General features: G+C 38.9%; 1 protein-coding gene across 1 annotated transcript in view; it reads right to left on the bottom strand.

The window, feature by feature from the left end:
* Positions 1 to 15,688, bottom strand: part of PRKAR2B (protein kinase cAMP-dependent type II regulatory subunit beta) — a 90,271-nt gene that overhangs the window by 19,035 nt on the left and 55,548 nt on the right. The window contains exons 3-4 of the mRNA XM_072867425.1: positions 3,044 to 3,096; positions 1,813 to 1,896 (exon numbers count right to left, since the gene is read on the bottom strand). Coding sequence (XP_072723526.1) covers positions 1,813 to 1,896; positions 3,044 to 3,096 — 137 coding nt within the window. The remainder of the gene's footprint in view (positions 1 to 1,812; positions 1,897 to 3,043; positions 3,097 to 15,688) is intronic.

Raw genomic sequence — 15,688 nt, 5'->3', positions numbered from 1 at the left:
CGAGACAGCAGCACAGTCCTGAGAAGACCTCCACAAACAGGAGAAGTAATCCCTCAATATTCCTTGCAAGAGTTGTATCAAGTGCCCACACTGGAACAGTTTAATGCTCTACATCTACACAACATTACAATATAACTGATACGAAGCCAATAGATCCTGCCCTGCAAGACCAAGTGGCTGATGACTATTTAGACAGAAGATCTAGTTCTCACTGGAAGGGAAAGCAGATCTCATCCACAGGATTGATACTATAAGCAGATGCTACCAAGAAATGGTGTAAAGCCAGAATCAGGAAAGCAGTAGCTCAAAATTAACATCACAGCAGATTCTAGGAGCACACAATAATCTGTTGGGTCACAGGGCTCATAAGAGAGAAATGCTCAGAAACTAACCAAGAGGGGTCTGCCAAAATGCCATTGGCAGGCTAATGTAACGATGGTTCAGCCAAGTGGAAGCCAGGACACAGCAGCAAGAAGGAAAATATATAATAAAACAATTTCACATCCAGAGCAGATGCCCACAAACCACTTTGCATCCCTGAAGTTATGCAGAAAAATAATTCAGGAGTGGAAGGGGCAAATGTTTGGGTACACAGACTTTAGCTTGAACAAGTACAGCGGAACAGGTAATTAACTACCCATTAAACAGACAGCATGAGGGAGGGAGTTAGGAAATCTTCCGTGTCAGGATCCCTAGTTTCCCAAGAATGCACACATATTAGCACCTACATTGAGACTTTTGATGCCCTTCTATAGCTCTAACTCCAGGGTTCTCCAAAGCTGGGGGTCTGTGGCTCACTGCTCCTCAGGGCCTCTCTGGGAACAGGTACCCAGGGTCAGGGCTCAGCCTTTGTGCAGACAAAAGCAGGAGCTGGAAACATGCAACACGAATTAACGTGCATTCTTTGTAACAGCACCTGACTTCCAAACAGAGCGGCAGGCTGGTCTTTCGATTAGCTCCCTCTTGAATCAAACTTAAAACTTTTTATTCTCATGCTTAGAACTCTACATAATTTTTTCTTTCTCCCTTGCTCCCTACCCTGGCAGCACTGAATCAATTCTCTTGAGAAAGCATTTGGGGTGCTGTGAGTCATCCCAACCTCAGTATGCATGTTTTGATTGATACACTCGCCTTTTCCCTTAAACAACCCTGTGCTTTTTTGTAGCACTATCACCTTTGTCTGATCCAGATCACTCATTCACTGCATTTAAGCTTTCTTAAAAGCCCATAATTGTTTTTATAGGCAATAGAAGGAAATTATGTGCACAGAAGACAATTATCTATAGCATTTTTACAGTATCTGTATTAAGTGAAATAATAATGCAAACACCTTGCTATTGCCTTTCTCTTTCCCTCTATTTCATAACTTTCTTGTTCAATTACATCTATAGCTAAACTGTAGGCTTTGGGGGGAATTTTAGGTTTTGATGGAGCACTCTGCACACTTTTGGATGATAAAAAGTAACTAGTAGAAACAACTTAAACGTTCCAGTTAACTGATGAGTTTATATAGATCAATGTACAGCAAGAAGATTTAGCATAAAAAATAAGAAAATACAATGCTTTACAATCATATTAATGTATACATTCATATTAATGTAGTTCAAGACTATCATTCATGGTGGTAAACAAAAGGCTCTACATATATGATGTATCAGTTATAAAAATGGCATTTCTGGAGTTTATGAAATGGTCGAGAAAGCATACATAAGAGCTTATGAAAGTCAAATCTGTGAACTTCTGTTCAAAAGTTCAAGAGCATTAATTCTTAGCAGCACTGCTAAATGTTGTTCATTACAAAGAATCTCTTACCGGATCTAGGTTCTTAAAAAGAAGAATGTCCTTGCACGCCTCCTGCAGTCTGTTTCTTTGATCATCTGTTTTAGGGTGAATAATCTGAGGGATATAATGGAAAAACCTTTAAAGTGGTTATCATATAGCAGCACTAGCTGAAGGACTGAGCTAATTCAGCTAAGCATTTTACACAATATTTTGGCCATGCTTCATAACATTTTCATTTCAAAACCTTCAGGATTTGAATAAACACTCAATGATAAAATTGTATCACCATAGCATTAGCAAATGAAGCACTGCTGTATTTAAGCTAACAAGATCTTTACATTTGTAGAATCCAGTTCATTTCTGCAAGCCATTCTGGATACCTTTATCTCAGCTATTGCTGCATAAACATTACTCTACTACTCTCTAATCATATTTGGAACATGCATGTTTTATAAAAAGCACCACTGTTACATTTAGTCATTTGCCATGACTACTTCCCAAAGAATATTTTCTGAAAGCATCTGTTTTAAATTTATATTAGAAGTTTCACAGAGTAAACACCAGACTTGACACTATCTGAATGAGCCAGAGATTTACTAAACTACTGATGTCTGGTTAATGTGAGTATCAATCAGGTTGTTCATTCTACTCATATGCTTAAAAAGGTATGCTAGGTTTCAAAGCTGTGATACTACAGGATAACCTTTTGACAGTTTTACAAGCCAGAAATTAGGTAGACTATAAACATTTAAACTTCTCTTAAAAGTCATACTTATGCTATTTCGTATTAAAAGCTAAGTAAATGCCTTTAGAAGGGTGACATAAGTAAAAGAAATAATATAGTTCATTAGTTATTGCATTGTACATCTGAAAATCTTAGCGATTTTATAATTTACCTTTTTTCTGCCTTATGAAAAATACTAGAATATTAAGGAAACTACTGCAAGATTATGAGGACACCAAATAAGTACTTTTAGGAGCAGGCACTTTCTGAGCAAATATAATTGCACAAAAATGTTTTCTTAACAGACCATGTATCAAAGGTGTGCTAATTTAGAATAATACTCACATCAGGTCCTACACGGGTGACTATTACAGAGAATTTTTAAATGTTCCTTTAACATGAAAACCCGAGAGATTATTAAAATATATTATAATAAGGATGCTTTTGGAAAGGAATGGTAATGCTGGTTACATTTTTCTTCCTAAATTTAATGCCTGAGACTGAAAAAATAAGTATTTGACTCAAAGCATTAAATACCCTAGATTCTGTGTCATCCTCTTCCTCATCAGGATTGTAAGCTTCTGCACACACTGAAATACAAAAAAGTATAATCTTAATTCAAAGTACAATAATGTTTCACAAGATTTACAGAACAGAAAATGCATTGTGTGGCACAGGAATAATATGCAGTAATGTAACACACTCAATAGAGAATCACAGAAGATACTGCTGATAGGGTCCATAGCAGGTCATCTCCAAACTGCCTGTGAAACAAAGCTACACTTGCATCATTTTTGGACGTGTTTTCTGTGTTTTAAAAGACCTCTAATATACTGATAAATTTCTCACCTAACCTGTTCTAAGTGATCTTACCTTACCATCAGAATTTTTTTTCTGATGTCTAAACTAATTCTTTTGTGTTAGAATTTAAGCTATCCGTGCAGGATGCAGAATTCAGATCATTCCCTTCATCTGTGTAAACTCAAGGTGGTTTGGGGTTTTGGGTTTGGGGGTTTTTTGGGGGTTTTTTGTTTGTTTGTTGGGTGGGTGGGGGTTTTTTTGCATATTTGAAAACTTTTCTCTCCTACCTATCTTTTACTTTTTGGGGTATATAATTCTGGTTCTTCAATTTTTTCCCTACAAGTCATGTTTTTCAGCACTCTAACTATCCTCATTGCCATTCTCTGAACTCCCCCCAATTAGCCTTATCTTTATTGAAGTGTGATGCTCAAAACTGGACCCCGTATTTGAGCTGAGCAGAGTACTGAGTGCAACAGATTAATTACTCCATACATTTTGCAGGCTATATGTCTTTTTCATCCATACATACCTTTTTCACAACAGCTTGATTATGTTTACTCATGTAATATTCATGACTTACACATCGTTTTCAAAACCCACTGCTTAACCAGCTATCCTGTGTCCTGTATATGGCTATTTTGCCCAAGTGTAGTACCGTGCACTTACACCTATTAAATATTACCTTATTCCCCAAGCCATTTCTCCAATTTGTCAAGGTCATTTTCAGTTCTAATCCTGTTCTCCGGCATCCTTCCAATCCATTCTCAACTTTGTGACAACTGCAAATTTAATAAGCATACTCTCTAATACATAATCCAGATTATTACTGAAAAAACGGAGTAGTGTCTAAAATAAACTCTCAGGGAATACACACATGGCAGTGAAACAGCAGTAGCTGCTTGGGGGTTACCTTATCCAACCAGTTTTGCAGCTATATCCCATGCAACTTGCATTAAGACGCTGCTTGATGTTCCCTAGCTTGTTTATAGGAGAGTCTTGTGAGGTAGCATTCAGAAGTTTCTTAAAGTGAAAATGTAGGACATCTGCGCCTTTTCTTTTATCCACAAGTTTTAATCTCTCATTATAGGGTAATTAGATAGTTCCAACAAACCCATGGTGATTGCTGTTTATTGCTTTCTTCCAGGTACTTACAAAATGTTTGAATATTTGTCTGTAATTTCTCTAGGAACAAAAATGATCTGTAAATCTGTGATAAGCCTCTTCCCTCTGTAGCTCCCCCATCCTTTTAAGGATCAGTTTTTCTAGTTTTCTGTTTTTTCACACTCTCTCATTTTTCTTCTTCAGATTCTCAACGGTACTTGCTAACAGGGCTGAGACTGATATAGCCAATTCTTCCAGTTTCCAAGTATAGCGTGCCTCAGGCACAGCTAACCTGGGAACACCTAACACATTAAGTACTCTCTGATTTGTCCTTTCTCTATTCTAGGCTGAGTTTTCCATATACTCTTAATACCACTAGTGAAGACTGATGTGCTTCTGTTAAGCAGTAGAGCAACACTTTCCTGCAACATGCTCTTACCAGAAATATACTTCCAGAACAATTTCTGTTACTCCTCATATTCTTTCTTGTATACAGTCTTTTCTTGTTCACAATTTTTGGCCTTGGCTTCATTGATTTTTTTTTTTTCTCTACATCTTTTGCTATTCTTTTGCACTTGTTCTGAATCATCCAAACTAGTTTTAATTTTCTACATGGTTCCTTCTTGTACTTGATATAAATGAGGTGCTTATATTTTGGACAGATTTATTTCACTATGCTTTTTGTCCTTCTCCTGTGCTGCCTCAATTTGCATTTTTTCTCTTTATATTTTTTATTTGAGGAACAACCAATTCCTTTAACTTCTCCAGATTCCTTTCCAAAGAGATTATGCCCACAGTCCTCCATATGCCCTTGAAACCTGTTGTTCTGATTCTTTTACTCAAAGTCTTTCCCTTCCTGAAGTCTGAGAGTTCTGTCATCCCAGGGTAATTCTCACTGAAGCTGCCTTTTCTCTCCCTATTCTTGAACAGTTTCTCCCTTAGAGTTGGCATCAAATAGAATAGCTTCCCCTTTGATTGCTTTTCCCACCGTCTCAAAATTTGGTTGTAAGTGCATTGTAAAACATGTTGGGCAGGTGGTATTCTCCTTCATTGGCTTCCAACAGATGACTGATTAATTAAAATCTCCCATCATCACCATCCGCTGTACCCTGCCAATGAAAATCCCCACTTACCTGATCTGTTTGGTGGTCTGTGCAATGCCTGCATAACGATGGAGCCCATGAGCTTTTTCCTTTTTAGTATTACTCATAGAGCACCAGTATGTCCAACTCCCTCTACAGCTGGGTCACAGCACAAGCGTCTGAACCTGATATACAACAGCAACAGCCTCTTCCTTCTCCCTGTCCTCCCACTGTGTCTTTGCTACGCTAGTTCAGTCACTCTTGCTCATGGATTAAGATTTCAGGTCCTCTTGTTTATTCCACATATTTCCGATATCATTATACAAACAAATTCTAAAGTAGTGACCAGGTAGACCCATTAAGCCTCCTCATTACCCCATCCAATTAAGACAATTTCATGGCAAAGCATACCATTGCACGTATTATGCGGAGTCCCCAAGGAAGTCTTCGTCCTCACCGTATCAGGCAGCCAGCAAACACTAAAATGTCAACTTTGTAAAACTTGGCATCTTCAGAAACTTAAAGAAATTTGATACAAGTCCCTCTGGAACTGACTGAAAGATTCCTACGAAGTTTACTGGGAACTGGATTTGGTCCCAAATAATTACAAATGCCCACAAAAGGAAGTCTGCAATCTGTTGAACAACTGTAATATTTTACCTCTACATAAACAAAATGTTCCTACTGTTTTATGGTACTATAGTTACTTCAGTCTTGTCTGAAATAAACTTTAGGGGATTTTATTTAAACAGCAACAATAACAACATGCCAAGTAAGCACCATAACCCATCATAATGTAAATCACTACTTTGTTTCAGCTGTATCAGCCTCTGTGCCCTAGTGCATGTATGTGTACATGGGAGTCAACAAATCTGTATTACAGTACAGTGTGCTGATGGGTGTATGAATAGCCTCTCTCAACCTGAGGTACAGTTACATCCTGTCCTTACCTCTGATAAGACCTCTACATGAAAAAAAATACACAAAACAGGAATTTAATTCAATAGCTTTGATGTTGTTATCCCAGAATTGACAGGTCTCAGAGAGCCTCAATGAACGTTTAACAGTCTTCCAGACCACACAAAAGAAACTGAACTTAGCCTCATCCATGCCTATCCTGAATCATCTTATCAGTCCCTTTCACATAGCCTGAAGCAGGATCAGTCCAGAAAGAGAGTATGTTCCTGAGGTCTTCTGTGTCATCTAGTGTCTCTGCTCTAACTTCACTCTTCTCTGCTAGAAGCTCATTTCAGTCAGTCTCATTAACTATTATCAGCAGGTACCTTCATTAAATATTTCTTCTTTATCACTGATTACGGACAATATATTTAAGAACTGCAGTTTCTCCTGGCTAGTGCCTGTCTGCCCAAATTTTAAAATGATTTATTCTTATCATCTGTGATGAGAAACTTACTCTTCTTGTTACAATTCTGTACTTATTTTGCCTTGGCATATCTTTTTGCCATAATCAAGGATGCATCTTTCATTTAGGTCGCAACTTAAAGATTATACCAATGCTGTGGCTCTGCGGTTTTAAATATGGCATTTCCTTTCCTTCATTGCTTATTTCAGTAGCCTGTCTTACAGACTTTATAGTCTAGTAACATATTAATTTCTAAGTCCATACCACCAGAAGTCTCATGGAAAAACTTGATACTTTTTACTTCTGTTCTTGAAATATGGTCTCTGACATTACTACGGTCCACTGAATTTCATGACATGAACATTAGGGTTTGGCACATGAGAATCCCAATGACATAAAACATCTAAAACTAAATGAGACGCCTCTTATGTAGACATCCACATCTGCAGAAGTCATCTGGATTCCAATTACAGTCAATAGAGAGAAACTGGCACATTTACGAAGTGATTCATCTGGCCTGTATTACATGTCCAGATTAAGATGAGATTAATTAAAAATGTGACTAATTGTCTGAGATAAATTCTATCCCTCTTGAGATGAGTCCTGTTAGTTATAACAAGCTGCAAGACTGGTTCCCTCACTTCTTCATTTAGTCCATATTTCTTGGAAAACAAAGAAAATAATCATCTGGTGATGATGACAGGTTGCTCACGCAATAGCACACCTTCATTTAATATATTCCAGGGACACAGTCTGTGGTCCCCGTCTCTTTTGTCTAAGGCTTGACCGGCACCACAGACATCAATTATTCTGAACCATTCCACTGCTGATGGCTGCAATACTCATAGTATTCCATATTTTATTTTTGTACCTCTCCAGCTCATTCCACACTCCCAACAGTACACGGTACACGGTGACTTCATCATGCGCAAATGCCCTGCCACATTTTGCTACGTGTTACTGCTGAATGCAATACTCACATCATTGCTCAAAAAGCAGTCCTAATACCATTCTTAGGGACATATTTCATCCCATGCATAATTATGGCATTAAAAAATAGTGATACAAACACTGTACATATATCTCCATTGGTTGCTAAGCTCAACTAAGTAAAACTATTTTTATTCAGTTTTTCCAACTAAGGGTTATGTTTCACATATAATTCCCCAAGATGGACACAAACACAAACAAGCTCAAATACATCAACACAAAGTATTTGTAGGAAAAATCTGAACTGTCAAAAGGCAGTGCATTATTAAACTACACATGCACTGAAAAATAAAATAAAATAAAATGCACTGAAAACTGCACACAACTCTAGATGGATTGCTTTGTCAGCAAGAAGAGGTAAGCTTTTATAATCTCTAACTCATCACTCTCAGTAAAGTCAATTTTCTGGTTTTCAGCTAGTAAATATGTTTTATTTTCAAAACCAGAAATACAGTCACTTCAGATATGAATGAATTCTAAAATGAAAATTAAGTTAGTAACTGTAAGATCACAAAAAATGTTAGTCGCTCTATCTATTCCCTTGATGTATGAGGAAATAAGAAGCTATCAATAATGAAATGAATGAAAAGTCATCTATAATAATAAAATAATGTATTATACTCAAAACATGGCAGGAAAAACAATCAGTATGTGTGTATCCTTTCCAAAGCACAGAACCCCCGAGTCATAAAGCGTATTACAAAGAATTTTACAAGAGAAAAAGAGCTGTGGAAATATTTCTTCATCCCATTCAGAGCAAATCAATGCTACAGTTTTGCAAACATGACTATCAGGCTGGAGCATGAAAACAGACCATCTCTAGCCACTGCAGCTAGGCCAGCATGCCATACATCCCTACGAACATCCCTAAGTACAACAGCTATGCCCATCCCCTCATACAGCAAGAATGTCAGTTCCCTGGTTTAGCCGTACGAAAATTGCTAAGGTCACTTAATGGCAGTGTGAGATTTTTTTCCATTTTGTCAGGAGTACTTCTCTTCATCTACTAAACACAGATTAGAAACATGGTGCACAGAGACTCCTTGCACGGCAGGCAGTAGTCCAAACTAGACTGCAAATACTACTGGACCTCCAAAGCTTGTGACACAGAAACCCATTCTTTAACATCTCACCAGTTCCTACCACTGCAGGAGGAACTAGCAAGAGAGCCCTGCACGCCAAAATCCCAATTTCATAAGTAGTTTTGATTTAAACAAAAGCAACCCTGTGCAATGGTAGCAATGAGAAATAACTGGTCATGGTCTCTGATGCTTGCAACTATAACGTACCATATTATTTCTAGACCTGGTTTTGACTGGACCACATGGAAGATGAGATGGAAGAGGTGTAAGTAAGCATAAGGACTGAAGAACAACCCAGAGAAAGGCGATCAACTTTCTCCTCTGAGTGCACTATGAGGTGATATGAGATAAATTTTATCTGATTCCACACATGATATAATAAGGTAATACCAACTCGCTCTGCTGCTGAGATCCACCATTTGTGCAAAACCCTGAAACTATTTCAAGCAGTTAGGTTTACTTTAAATGTAAGCTAATTTTGAACAAAGCATGATCACTGGGGCTATCATTTCCCATGATACTGTCAAAAAGAAGGCATCTGTGAAACGCCTACGCCTGATAAGGTCACTAAACCGAAACTTTATCTAGGCATAATTAGGCAAATTAATACACAGAATGCCTGATACCTTGCAATTCTGTGTTATTACTATTTTTGACATAGAGCATTTACATTACAAATGCTATCCAAACTGGAATAAAAGTACGTATGCTCAGAAAAAAGGTCTGGCAATCACAGACACAGGAATGTTCTTGAGATTTCCTCACATGCAACAAACCAAAAATTGAAGAAATTCCCCTCCAATCTACCAGATTTATGGAGTGACGACTTTTGAGTGGTCCACTACCTAACACAAATCACTAAGTGCTCAGGACACCAGCCTAAAAATCCAAAGCTGGATAAAATCCAGGCAGCTTGTTTCCTCTTAATTATCAGGAAGGTGGCCTTCAGTTCATTAGGCAGGGACTGACTGAATTGGAGTCTTGGCAGCACTGCCAAGACAATCTGTTTCAAGAACGGCTGCTCATGAAGGACAGTTATCTACTCTTGCTTTCAGTGTATAGACTGAAATTCTCCAAAGACTGCCTGATAGTCATCAACACATACCAAATACCAGGTTTGTGCTCAGCTACGCAGCTCAATAGCAAAACCTTTTGCTGGAGTTGGAAGACCTTGCTCAGCCTGCACTACATGCTTGCAAGGAATCAAAGACTCTCACCATCCACTTTCCTACAGTATTTTCTCTTGTCCATCTGCTACGAATGCTATTTCTAATTAGTCAAACTTCAAGATATTTCCTCCAGCATTTCTAAATAACATGAAGTGCTTAATATAACACGTAGCATCTTGAATGAGGTCCATGCCAATAGTGAGTCACAGAACCTCTCAAGGATTCTCCGTTCAAAAGCCCACATAGGGTTTATTCATATTTCACCAATCCTCACACTGAAGCAGGGATTTAATCAAGATTGTACTGAACACTATCAAAGCCCATTTGAAGAAACATGATGGCCCACACAAGACATTTTTGAGTAACTTCATCCCAGTTGAGTTATTCATGTTTGGGCACTTTTGCACAAGTTCCTTAGTATTATTTAGTATACAACAGTGAAAATTGCAACATGTTAGACTGCAGTTCCTTCCTGTACTCCAGAGGCCAAAGCACTCTGCCTCACAGCTAGCACGCTCATCGCTGGGTCAAAGATGCACGCTCTTCCCTGAAATCATAGGGATTTGAATCACTAAATAGGCTCCTCCACAGAAACAGTATGTTTGAACTTCACCACAAGTAGCTGAAAAGACTTCCCTATTTTTAAATAGGGAACCAGAAAGGGGCTTTAACATAATTTCCCTAAGGACCTACATAGTAGTTAGTCCTCTTTCTAGTCCTATTTCAGTTCTTTCCATAATTGTGTAATTTGTCAAGATGGAGCTAAAAAAACAACCAGGCTTCTGGCTGATGGTAGGAGACAGTTTTGCTTGGCTTCTCAGGAAGTGCTCGATTTCATCTGTCTGGCTAGTGAAAACCAGCACAAACACACACTACAGTGTCCAGAACACTGCAGGTAGTTATTAAACAATAAAATCATTACAAAAATATGATGCACTTCCACTAGAAGAGTTTTCCAGTATATACCATGTACTGTAGTACTCTATACTACTTACTCTATAAGCTTTCCCAATATAGCATATGGAGTAGCATAAGATATAGCAACATACTGTACTCTGATGTTGACTTGTATAACCTTCTGTTCCCATTCTCATACGAGTCCAAGCAGTTCACAATGCTACAGTATGTTATTTGGGACATATCTGAAATATGCATAAATATTTGACAGAGTCTGAGCAGACACAGAGCTTTTTGCATACATTTCAACTTTGTATTTGCTAATACTACAGGATAAAAAACAGAACTGCACCCAGCTCTTCCCTCCCATATTTAGTACTTCATACCCATCAACTACAGATTTTTTTTCTTATTTAAAAGTCAGCATTAGGAAGATCTCAGAGAGCGTACATTATTTTCCCACTAGAAAACTCATCCATTACATAGCAAGTGAGCAAATATAAATTGCAGCTATTAAGAAAACATATTCTGAACAATGCAACCTAATCTTCTTGCCTATTTTGTATTGTGCTTTATACAATCAGATTTAATATCATTTTACATCAAAATATTTTTCAGGATTCTAAATACATTTCAAATACTAAGCAGCTTTGAGACCTGATTTGCTACAAACATTTTAAAAACTGAAGCTACAACTGTTCATCTCCAGAGCCTACATCCTGATGTACATATTTGCATTTTTAAACTAGTAACATAGTAGTACAGTTTAAGGAAACTATATACAATGCAGTAAACCACAATAGCAGCTTGTTTTTACCCAAAATGAATTATCTCTCCAGTGTGACAGTGTTTGTAATTTATACTGTACATCATGTCAGGTTTCATACAATAGAGCCAAAAATTATAAAATAGTTGCTGTTGATTTTTACTGAACTACGTAAACTTCAACAAGAAACTATTTAGATGAGTTCTAATACATTTGAAGACACATTAAAGTGCTCAATAGCATACTTAGCCACTTCCTGAAAAACTACCGTAGCCAAATTTTTCAAACTTGATGGCAAAATTATATATATTGAATACCCTAAAAAGGAAACAGAAATAGACATTCAAATGAATTCGTTACCCATTAATCTCTTTTAATCTCTCCTTTGGTTTGTCCACTCATGTCTTGCCCTCAATCTTGCAAAATATCTGAAAAGGAGGCATTAGTTTTGGTTGTTAAATGAAATATGTGTATTTGGGGCTAATTATTAAAAATAATTATTTTTAATGATGGGTTAAATACGAAAGATGTGTGCAGAAAGAAACCACTAAATTTACAAACCTAGCAGAGTAAAACATGAAACTATTAATACAACAGAACAAAAAAAATAGAAATGGGAGAAAAATACAAGTAGAGACAAATGCCAGAAAAGGAAGTACTCTAATTTTGGAGTTATGAGAAGACATTGAAGGTGAGATGTAAGAATCAGTCAGATATAGGACAGAGTGGGTAGAAAGAACTGGGAATTATTTTCAAAAAAAGAAAATGCTAAAATCATAGAAGTAAATAAGTGTATTGGGTTTGCGTGGCAAGGTTTTGGCAGCGGGGCGGCTATAGGGGTGGCTTCTGTCAGAAGATGCCAGAAGCTTCCCCTACGTCCAATAGAGCCAACGCCAGCCGGCTCCAAGACGGACCCACTGCTGGTCAAGTCCAAGCTCATCAGCGACGGTGGTAGCGCCTCTGTGATAACATATTTAAGAAGGGGAAAAAAACTGCTGTGCAACAGCAGCTTGGAGAGAGAAGTGAGAATATGTGAGAGGAACAGCTCTGCAGACAGCAAGGTCAGTGAAGAAGGAGGGGGAGGAGGTGCTCCAGGCACCGGAGCAGAGATTCCCCTGCAGCCGTGGTGCAGACCATGGTGAGGCAGGCTGTCCCCCTGCAGCCCATGGAGGTTAATGGTGGAGCAGATATCCACTGCAGCCCATGGAGGTTAATGGTGGAGCAGATATCCACTGCAGCCCGTGGAGGTTAATGGTGGAGCAGATATCCACTGCAGTCTGTGGAGGACTCCACACTGGAGCAGGTGGATGCCCAAAGGAGGCTGTGACCCCATGGGAAGCCCACGCTGGAGCAGGCTCCTGGCAGGACCTGTGGACCCATGGAGAGAGGAGCCCATGCTGGAGCAGGTTTGCTGGCAGGACTTGTGACCCCGTGGGGGACCCACACGGGAGCAGTCTGTTCCTCAAGGACTGCACCCCATGGAAAGGACATGTGGAAAGGACCCGCACTGGAGCAGTTCGTGAAGAACTGCAGCCTGTGGGAAGGACTCACACTGGAGAATATCATGGAGGACTGTCTACCATGGGAGGGAACCCACGCTGGAGCAGGGGAAGAGTGTGAGGAGTCCTCGCCCTGAGGAGGAAGGAGCAGCAAAAACGTGTGATGAACTGACGGCAACCCCCATTCCCCGTCCCCCTGTGCCACTGGCAGGGAGGAGGTAGAGAAATCGGGAGTGAATTTGAGCCCAGGAAGAAGGGAGGGGTAGGGAGAAGGTGTTTTAAGATTTATTTTAATTTCTTATTACCATACTCAGATTTGATTGGTAATAAATTAAACTAATTTCCCTGAGTCAGGTCTGTTTTGCCTGTGATGGTATTTGTTGAGTGATCTCTCCCTGTCCTTATCTCAACCCACGAGTCTTCCGTTATATTTTCTCTCCCCTGTCCAGTTGAGTAGGGGGAGTAAGAGCGCGTCTCGGTGGGCACCTGGCATCCAGCCACCCACCACAATAAGGTAAGTAAGGACGTACAGAAGGGGAAGAGGTGAAAGACATTCTTCTCCAAGGCACTCTAACATACTGGAGGAGGGAGAGTGTCTATGTTGTGTAAAGGAGCACTTGGAAAAGTAGGAGTAGAACCAAAAAAGCATAAGAACCAAAAAAGCAAAAGAATTCAAGAGGGGAAAATGAACAGCAGAACTCAGGTCTGCCAGCAGGTCACCAGGTAAAACAGCCAAGCACTACCCTGATTTAACGGGACTGGGGTGAGGAGGGGGGAGAGGAGAGGGACTAGTGTTACAGATCTGCAAAGAGTTACAAAGGCTAATGAAACAAAAAGAAGGTGATTATTTTATGGAACTACATATTTCTGGCTATTTTATATGCTGGTGTTTTAAAGAATAACACAAGATCTTGATAGCTAAAGGAAGGATGTATTAAGGGAAAGAAAATGGTTAGGAGTGACGCACAAAGAAAATAATAACTGATGACAGGACATGGAAAGATATAGAAGGATTCAAGAAAACAAAAAAAATGTAGATTAAGGGCAGACAAGAGAAGGTGACCTCCAAGCCAAAGATTCATGCAAAGAGGCAAAGAGTGACTGTAGGGAGGTTAGGGACAAAGCCAAACTATTGGCTCTGACAAGCTTGTCTCAGTGTACTGCCAGCGCACTGAACTGATTTGACCAAGACAAGGTGAAAAACCAGCCAATAGCAGTATGATCGATCATCCAGCAAAATAAGGAAGGTATAGATAATACTAAATCTAGAATACTCCTAGGAACCCTTGGAATAACATCTAAGTAAGTCAATAAGTACAAGAGTTCCTCAGAGGCATGTGCCAAAACCAGTGTTCCCACATATGGGGTAGACTTGGTTTGGGCAGCTAAGAGAGTGCAAATTTCAATCTCAACAAGCTTCACAGAAAACCTTGCATCCATATGGGATTCAGAATAGCAAGCTGAGGATAGGCACTTAAAAAAGAGGCGGAGTCATCCTTTTAAAATAATGGTTGCTACAGCAAATTTACCTTTGCTTTTCACAGCTATGGGACCAAGGGAAGGAAGCTTGAACCCCTTTCCCCATTTTCCAGAAGTGCCCTACATTCTACATTACCAAAATACTCTGTAATGAGATGCTCTTCATTCCTCCTGGGCCCAGGCTGTTAGGCAAAATGAAATGCAGTAGTAAGCTAAAGGTAGTAAGCTTGTCTCCTGGAATTTTAGCATGCTGATTTTGTATGTTGGCTTTGGTCAAATGGGTAAGTCATGCTCACAATCCTCTATATAAGAAATATGATAAACCAAATTTACTAAACAGGCTCCAGATAAAACAGGAAAACAGGTAGACAAAAAACATTATGGAAAATATTTCTGCCAAGTTTTGAAAAGGTTGATTTTGAACATCTGGTTTCTCAACAATTCCAGAAAATCCATTTAAGACTTTTTGCTGACAGGATTCTCTTTAGATAGCCAAAGGAAGTTTAGAAGACAAATCATAACTATGAAATAATATATGCTGTTTTACTTCTTCATAGTCAAAATATAAACTGCTGTTATGAAATAATACTGGTACTACATACTAAGGTAAGAAAGCAAGCATGCAACATAGCAATCACTACATGCTCACCTACATCTGTAAGGGTGCAGACAACTATAACAAGCCAAAAGATGGACTACAAACATTATCCTTCCAAGAATGGGGACTGTAATCACCCTGAGAACACAGATTACCACACATATTCCCCAATAATAGAAGTTCTCCATAACTGTGTGACTACTTACCACTCAGAACAAGAAAGAAGGCATCAAGGTCTCACAGAACTAGTTAATCTTTTTCTAAAAGAAAAACAACCCCAAACCTCCACTCATTCAGCTAACGAGCTGTCACTACTTGGAACTAATATTTCTCAGAAAGTCCTTAGCCAAAGGTA

Source organism: Ciconia boyciana, chromosome 1 (genome assembly GCF_034638445.1).
Source record: "Ciconia boyciana chromosome 1, ASM3463844v1, whole genome shotgun sequence".
Classification (NCBI taxonomy): domain Eukaryota; kingdom Metazoa; phylum Chordata; class Aves; order Ciconiiformes; family Ciconiidae; genus Ciconia; species Ciconia boyciana.
Note: the sequence above shows the minus strand (reverse complement) of the source record. Positions and strands in the feature narration are given on the sequence as shown.